This window comes from Rhea pennata, chromosome 2 (assembly GCF_028389875.1).
Source record: "Rhea pennata isolate bPtePen1 chromosome 2, bPtePen1.pri, whole genome shotgun sequence".
NCBI classification, from domain to species: Eukaryota; Metazoa; Chordata; class Aves; order Rheiformes; family Rheidae; genus Rhea; species Rhea pennata.
This window is the reverse complement of record NC_084664.1, coordinates 13,820,800-13,829,541: the sequence shown is the minus strand read 5'-3', so window position 1 is coordinate 13,829,541 and position 8,742 is coordinate 13,820,800. Positions and strand designations below refer to the sequence as shown.

At 44.3% G+C, this 8,742-nt stretch overlaps 1 protein-coding gene across 2 annotated transcripts; it reads left to right on the top strand.

The window, feature by feature from the left end:
• The first annotated feature begins 252 nt into the window (after positions 1–252).
• KLF6 (KLF transcription factor 6) lies at positions 253–6,960 on the top strand. 2 transcript variants are annotated; one of them, XM_062568884.1, is made up of 4 exons: positions 253–726; positions 3,616–4,189; positions 5,892–6,015; positions 6,454–6,960. In XM_062568884.1, the coding sequence occupies exons 1-4, from the start codon at positions 625–627 to the stop codon at positions 6,503–6,505; spliced, it is 852 nt and encodes a 283-aa protein (XP_062424868.1). In that variant the 5' UTR covers positions 253–624; the 3' UTR covers positions 6,506–6,960. The 2 variants fall into 2 exon arrangements, with proteins under 2 accessions (XP_062424868.1, XP_062424867.1); XM_062568883.1 differs by lacking the exon at positions 6,454–6,960 and having other exon boundaries at positions 5,892–6,446.
• Positions 6,961–8,742: the final 1,782 nt, after the last annotated feature.

Sequence of the window (8,742 nt, the reverse complement as noted above, 5' to 3'; positions counted from 1 at the left end):
GACGGGGCGAATTTCGAATCGGGCCAATGGCGGGAGCCGTCACGGAAAGGCTCGGTCACGCCAGGAGGAGCCGCGATGCCTGCCGCCCGGCGATTGGGCGGCTCTGACATCATTGGCACGCGGGGTAAGGAGCGTGCGGCGGAGATTGGGTCGCGCCGCCCGGCGGCGTAATGGGATCACGCGGGGCGGGGGGAGGGCGCGGGGGGCGGGGGCGGCGGCGGCTGCGGCCGGGCAGAGCTTTGAATAGGGAAGTTTTGCAGGGGGTTACATTTGCAGTCAGCGCCGTGTTTGCAAATATTGTGTACGCTCCTGCGCAAGTGTCCTCCGCCAGCCGCGGGAGGGGAGAGCCGCAGCGGCAGCCTTTGGAGACGTCCTACATTGCTGTGCAATTAAACTTTGCATGAAACTTCGGGTCTTTTTTCCTCCTTAAGCTCCTAAAGGAATTAATATATATCTATAAATACATTTTTTTTTCTTCTTCTTCTTCTCTGGAGAAAAGGGGGGGGCTTGGAAACTGAGACAAGAGGTTTGACATCCCCCCCGCACACACCCCTCACCCCTGCACATAAAGGAGGCATCTGTATTTTTGTAACCAGCACTGACTTTGTTGTTGCAACTTGAGACATGGATGTTCTCCCAATGTGCAGCATCTTCCAGGAACTCCAGATTGTGCACGACACGGGTTACTTCTCAGCCTTGCCGTCCCTGGAGGAGTATTGGCAACAGGTAAACGAGGTTGTCGATGTTGTTGTTGTTGTTGTTCTTGGTTTTTAAGCCGTATAAGCGGATTTAACAAAAAAGAAAAAAGAGAAAAAAAAAAACAAGTGTCAGCAGCGAATGTGGGGAGCACTGAGCACAAACGTTTAGAAACGTTTTGAAACAGGTGTCTTGTTTTTAAAATAGCTTTTCCCTTTTTTTCTTTTTTCTTTTTCCTTTTTCCTTTTTTCTTTTCTTTTTTATTTTTTTTTTCTTTTTTCTTTTTGGAAAGAGCTCCGAAGGGGATTTAAATTCTCTGCGCATCTCCGTTTCCCCGTACTGCGTCCCCCTGCCCCAGAGCGGCTGTCAGGCACGCAGGCAGCCGGCGTCTCCCGCGCCTCGCTCGGGCTGCGCAGCCCCGCGCAGCGCAGCGCAGCGCAGCCCGGCCCGGCGCAGCTCCGCGCCCGCGCTGCTGCGCTCCGCGAAACTTTTGCGCCGGTGCCAGGTCCCGAGTCCGCAGCTGGCTCTTGTCACGCAGCTCCCCAGCTCCTGCCAAGGGCTGTTTTTCTCCTTCTCCCCCCCACACCCTCCTTGCAATTCATTTATTTAATTTTTTGGCCCCTGGCGATGATGAGGAAAAAAACGAAGGGGAAAGGGGGGAAAGCCCGCTCGGGCGGCGGCGGTGTGCGGGCGCGGAGCCCCGCGGTGCTGCCCGGCGCGGGCTTTGCACAGCCGCCAGTTGTCAGTCATATGACAGCGATCCGCCGTGCTGGTCGCCTGGGTCCGCAAGGAGGAAGAGCGGAGGCTCTTGCCCTTTCATGGACATATTTTCATGGCTTTTTTTTTTTTTTTTTAATATTTTATTATTATTGCTATTTGGCCCGAGCAGTCGCATTGCTGGAGACGAGATCGCCGCTGACATTTTTGCATTATCTGCGCCTGGCCCCGGAGGGGATGTGGCTGCTGGCGCGCTCCCCGGCCGAGCTGCTTGCGCTTCGGCGGAGTTACCGGATCAAATACCTGCTTGCTTTTAAGAAGGACGAGCAGCCTTCGAGAAGGTTGAAATGCAAAGTGTTACAACCTTCACATGCTACTAATTGTATGCAATGTCTTTTTTTCCCCTTTTCCCTCCCCCCTTCCCCTTTCAAAGAGGCAGCTCCATAGTACGTGATTGAAATTGAGCTAAGTAGTTTCCTTCAGGCATTTGGGTTTTTGGCAAAGGGCCAGCCCTGGTTCCCAGTGGCCTTCAGAGGCATTTAAACTCGCGGAGAGCTTCATTCTGGTCCCCATTACTAATCAATCTAACGAGGAATTTAAATTAGCCGGGAATATTAAAATTTAACAAGATCTTAATAAATGCTTTTTTTGCCCATTTCCTTGGGAATCAATACACTGTTGTGGTCGTCTCCATCAAAACCTTTCTCTACTGCAAACATGACCCAGTCATAGGCAAATATAGAAATGTGTGTGTGTGGTGGTGGGTTTTTTTTGTTGTTGTTATTGGATTTTTTTTCTTTTTTCTTTCATTTTTGCACAGGCTCCCAGCCTGATCAGAGCATGTGACCCAGTTTAGCTGAGCGGTGCTGGGGGAGAAGGGACGCTGATCCTATGGCAGCCCTCTCTTCGGACAGATGGGAAGGGGCTCTGAGGGGAATGCATGGCATTTGGGATCAGGTTTTGCTACCGGGATTGGAAGAGTTGATCTGGCTAAAATAAGTAGAGTTTGGTATGGAAACTTGGTGTGTCCATCTTCCATGTAACGTTCCCATACGGATTGTTTCCTATAGTGGAAAGAATAATCCCAAAACATCGTCTTGTTGCCATAACAGTTCTTACCCCTCTTTGTATTCCTCTGAAAATGGCTAGAAAGAATATATACTGAAATTGAAAACCGCAGCTGCAGCCTTTTAAGGTGGTTTTGTTTTTTGTTTTGTTTCGTTTCGTGGGGTGGAAGGGAATGCAGGGCAGGGGGGAAGTTGTCCATGTACTGTTGCATGTATATTTGAACAGAGTACTTTCTTGGCAGATGGTCAGGATTTTAAAAGGAAGTCTCCTTTGGCATTGCGTGAAAGAAACAGAGAGATGACTCATACAGTTGCACTCTTGGCCAGTAGATAAAGTTCTTGTTCATTGTGGGACTCCCAGCAGGACCTCAGAGTAATTTCCCGTTTCGCCTTCTATCGAATAGGACATTTCTATTCTGGAAATTTTTCTTCCCCTCTCTCCTGTGGTTGAAGTGTCCTGCGTTGCTCTGAAACATGCACCAGAGCGGTTAGAGTTACGTGGCGTGCATGTCGGTATGCGTGGAAATGGCATTCTTTGAAAGTGTGGTGCGTTCTCATGCAAACGGGTATTATCTGCTGCTCCCTTGATGCCCCCAGAACGGGGACCAGGCTGTCATCTCTGCAGCCCTGCTAAAATGTGCCTTTGTTTTCTGACACAGCGTTTGGGTTTTGACTGCGGGTCAGAGCACACTGTGTTCAGTTGGGTCCTTTCAGCCTCATGCTTGTGTGAGGGAGAGAAAACAACTGGAATTAGACGAGGAGGCAGACCAACATGTTGTTATTTGTTGTGGTTCTTTGTAGTCCTTTTCTACATTAGCTTGCTAAAAATACAGATTTTATGATGAGAACGATCGTAATTTGACTGACTCATCAAGACGCTATTTTGAAGGCCAGAGCTGACTTGCACCTTCAGCTGTGTGTTTGAACTCCTGCCCAGGTCTCAAAAACTGATTTCTTTTCATCATAGCAGTCACCTGGTTATGGCTGGAGGAGTCTTTAATTTGTTTTGAGCATGGCAACCTCAAATTGAACATACTACATTCCTTCATGCTTTTTGAAGCATAAAATACAATGGGTTTTATTTTTAAGCAAGTTTGTAACTTCTTTTCTTTCTTTTTCCTTCTCTTTCACCTAGACATGCTTAGAGCTGGAACGGTATCTTCAAAGTGAACCCTGCTATGTATCTGCATCTGAAATCAAATTTGATAGCCAAGAGGATCTCTGGACCAAAATTATTCTGGCGCGTGAGAAAAAGGAGGAATCTGAACTGAAGAACACTTGTGTCCCAAAAGAGGACAATCCTCCTAGTCAGAACTTAGAGACCAACAGTTTGAATTCTGATGTGAGCAGCGAATCTTCGGACAGCTCTGAGGAACTGTCGCCTACTACGAAGTTTACCTCTGACCCTATCAGCGATGTTTTAGCCAGTTCAGGAAACTTGAGTTCGTCTGTCACTTCTACTCCCCCTTCGTCTCCTGAACTGAGCAAGGAACCTTCTTCTCAGCTATGGAATTGTACACCGGGTGAGTTGCATTCACCTGGGAAAATACGTACCGGTACCGCTGGAAAGACTGCAGAAAAAGGTACCCCCGTCAACGGTGACACCTCACCAGATGGCAGAAGGCGCGTTCACAGGTGTCATTTTAACGGTTGCAGGAAAGTTTACACCAAAAGTTCACATCTGAAAGCACATCAGCGCACTCATACAGGTTAGTAACCATGTGCTTATTAAGAGTTGGCAAGTACAGCAGGGAATACCCCTGGCCGTAGTGTTGTCACAACATTACCCAATCACTGGGTGGGAGCCCAGGTTTGGAGAGATGATGTAAGAGTACTACAGGCTTACCAGCACGGATGACATCACTTCCTCATTCTCTTCGTAAGCCAGCAGAAGCCAAGACAAGTTGGCTGTAGATGAGTCCTCCCTCATAGCAAGCAGAAACCAGTCACTTAAGCAGACTGAAGTCAGGAAGCTGCAGGCCTGTATAGTCTTCAGGAAAGTTGGCTAGCCAGAGTAGACACTAGACCTCTGTTGACATTTATTTCAAAAGTAAAACCAAACTGAGACTTTCTTACAAGAAAAAGGAACTTCATATCAAAAAACTGTGCAGACAGCTAAATAGCATAAGAATATGTCTTCGTAGTTCATTCTGTATCAGGTCTATTAAATCAAACATCCCAATGCCTTGCCTATATTAAGTGTAGCTATAGCTGTAACTCACTGAACAGTTTTATGTGCTGTACTATCAGCAAAAATCTTGGAAAGCCACAGTGTGTTCTAGTCCGTGTAACTAATCAGCCTAATTGGACCTGAAAATGTACCATTTACTATTTAATTTCTTCCTAAAATACTGAGCAACAGCATTTTATTGTTACGGAACCTGGACTTAAAATAACAATCTTGTATGTTATTGGGATAGAAAGTGAGGAAGATAGACACTTCAGGGCTTCTATAAATATTTTATGATTGAAGTAGCTGGCTGGTTTGCTTTTGTGAGCATTAATATTCTACATCTCTCTATGACTGCAGTTAGATATGTAGAGCAACTCAATATGGCTCAATAGCCATAGCTTAACATGAGGAATTAGATTGTCATTCTTGGTGTGCTAATCCAAGGATTTATGCATTTTTTTTTCTCCCCAACTGTAGAAAGAGGGAGTTCAAAGAAAAGATCCTATTTTGACTCATGAGCTCAGTATTTTTATGGGAAGTCTGAGCAAGCTCTGATGTTCCCATTGTCATGTGGAAGTCAGATAAAACAAGATTATTTCAAGAGGAAAGAACAACTTCCACTGAATTCTTGGTGGCTGAGCTGACATAAATAGCTGCCAGCCTCAAAAGTGTTGCAGAACTGTTGCCCTGGTGCTCTGTGACTGAGAATGTTCCTGTGAATGAAAGTGGTATTTCTTGAATGCTGAAATAGCAGTGTTCAAAGTGGTGTGCAGGCTTTTTCCAAGAATACGTGGCTCAGCAGAAAGAGGGCTGCATGTTATGCAGATGAGTTGAGTGAAAAAGGACTTTGATGCAATTCAGCAGCCTAATTGCATTTTGGAACCTAGCTCTGCTGTCTTTAATCACCTTTATGGGGTGAATGATACCTCTTTGGGAGTAAAGGTGCCATTAGAGATAAACAGGAATGGTAGAAGGATGGATTTCTTTGTTTCCTGTGAGCCTATATAATAGCTTTTTAAAGAAGAATGGTATTATATGATGTGCTGTTGCAGCAAAATAGTTAACTAGGAATCCTGTGGATGATTTTTCCAGCCTTCTTTCCCTGTATGTTTTGAAACATTAGATACATAGACTAAAACTGACCCTGTTTGGGGGGTGCAGGAGGTCTTCATAGGAATGAATGAGATAGCGCCTACGTTTGTTTGAAAGAAGTCACAACTAATCTGCTTTCTTTGTAGGGGAAAAGCCTTACAGATGTTCGTGGGAAGGGTGTGAGTGGCGTTTCGCAAGAAGTGATGAATTAACCAGACACTTCAGAAAGCACACTGGTGCCAAGCCTTTTAAATGTAGTCACTGTGACAGGTATGTGACTAAAATGCACCTTTCTAAACAGTTAATTTTTAATGCTTGCTGGAGAGCGAGCATAGGCTACCTTTCACGAGGTTCACTTGTGAAGGAACTGCTTCAGGAGACAACTATGTCTAGAACGTTTAGCGGATTATTGTATTTTCACACTTAAAAAACCCGTCTGCTTTAATAATCCCCTGGAGGGAGGTTTGTAGCCTGATGCTGCAGATCAGTTTGGAGAAACCCCTAGCGTTCGCACCTCGCGGCAGATCGCCTGGGTACACAGTGGCACCTTGCGCGTGACTGTGTACCCAGGGACTGCCACATGCCTCCTCCTCCGCCAGCTTTGTTTGGGAATAGCGGAGAGACAGGGGATGTGTCACCTGTGTATGTCTAGCTCTGTGCACCAGCCACTGGGGACTAACGTGCCATCCCACGCTCCTTCCTCCGCAGGTGTTTTTCCAGGTCTGACCACCTGGCCCTTCACATGAAGAGACACCTCTGAATGGGTCAAGAGGTGACTCCTGTGGGCTAAGAGGCGTCAAGGTGGAACAGCCTTGAGCAGAGGGATGCGTGTTCCAGCCAAAGCATGCCATTTTGCACCCTACCCAGTTGCCTCCAGGACCTCTCTTCCTTGAAGGTCTTTTGAGGGCTAATAAGTCATGTAAGAAACGGCATAGCAACCGCGGTGCGTGATGTTTGGGGTTTCCTGGACTCATACACTGGTATCTAACCTTCTGAGTGGCTCCTAAGCCTTTGCCGTGAGCATGTGCACTGAGAATGTTAATGATTGGGCGACTGTATGTTATGAGGATCTATTGATGACTGTATGCTGGGGCACATTTTTTTTTCTTGTGGTTGTTTTATAACTGTAAGAGAAAAAAAAAAGTCTGAATGTCTTGTATGTAAGGAATATCTCGTGAGATGGGACGACCACCAATCATTTCCAAGGGGTGGGGGGAGGGGTGTCTGCACCTTTTTCGAGGGAAAACAGAGAGGGGAAGGGGGGGACAAAAAAAGAGTCAGAATGCCAGGATGGAGACGGGGGACCTCCCCGTTCCTGTGTGAGAGGAGCTTTAGGTGTCTGGTGCAGCTATTAAACGTGCAATGTGTCAAGTAGCTTGTTTTACTTGCTACAGAGCTCATTTGTAATCCATTGTATAAGCTGTGTATTTACAATGTAACACAACTATAACTTTTCATTATAATACAAAGGTTATTGCATGGTTCCGGGGAACTATATGCTTTTCCATTCTTTAATCAGGACTGCAGTTTTGATTCCAGTTAAGAGCAGCTAAAATACAATTGGTCTAATGTTACATAATGTATGGAACATGAATAATTTTTTCTGTTGGGTGGATAAAACCACTATTGGTTAGAAACTGATTTTTCTCATGCAGCTAATTTTTCTCTTATTTATGCCTTGAGGACTAACTTCTGGTTTTCTAGCTGTTAATGCACTGTTGACCTTAATAATGGTGCCTTATGCAAGTGACCTTCTCTTGTAGGGGGTCTTATACAGGGGTATGGGTGATGCATGCTTTATTAAGGCTCTCTTTTCACCTGGCATTGTACTGTATCAAATGTATAATATGAGGGGAAAAAAAAAAGGTTACTTCCAGGGTCCTCCTTCACAAAGACAAATATAGAGAAAAGTCGTTCATGTCAGTACAGTATTTGTTTAACTTAGACAATTTGACTGTGTTACAGTATAATGCTTATGCCAATTGAATACCTGACCAGTTCTGCCACCTTGAGACTTTTTTTATATTGACCTTGCACAACAACTGTGTATATACACACCCCAACTGTACTTAATATGTCAAGTTTTCATACATATTAAAGATACAGAAGTATTAAAAAGATGTATTTGCTTAAAAGGCACAAGTTTCACATCTATATATCTAGCTATCTGTTGGTCATACAGAAAGAAACTATATTACTTTTTTTTTAAAAGTGGGCAGAAAAATAATTGTGTATGTATATTTGTGTGTACAGTCTGTGTATGTGTGTATATATATAGATAATATATAAATATTTTTTTTAAAAGGAAAAAAAATAGAACACATAGCTAGGAAATGCCACAGCCCGTGAAGACTTCCCCACCCCCCAGTATGGTCATTAAGGAGACAAAGAAATGAAAGATACAGTTATTATAATCTAGCATTTGTAGAGGCTTTTCCTTTAGCTTAATGGTATGCTAAAGGCTCTGTTGGCATTCAGTCCTTCACAGACTGCTGACTGTGTTGTAGTTGTTAGGTTGTCTGGAATAGCGTATCTGTGGCCATTTAAGAATGGTATGAACTGAATATTGGCATGCTAAAAGAATATTAGCTGTGTGCAGATGAGCTGCACTCAGATTTTGGCCTTCCAGCTTACTGGAGGACCTGTAAGTGAGCTAGTTGTTGTGGTGGTTGAACTCTAATTTTACATAGTTCAGCTCAAATAAAGACTCTTTTTCCTAGAGTAGAAATAGTCTGTCCAAAAGCAGTATTTTTTTTTAAACCAGCTCACTACAGTTGATGCAATGAAACACGTGATCCGTTTCTTTTTCTATTTATTATTGGTCTTGCTTACTATGCTAATATTTTGGTATATCTTCCTGGAAATGTATGTAGATAAGTGGTTTAAAAAAAAGTATATGCAAGTCATCTGGTTCTAAGGAATACATAGGCTTAAATCATTCTCATTTCATTTCTTATTTTAAGATGCCTAAAGATGCACTTTTTTTTTCAAAAACAA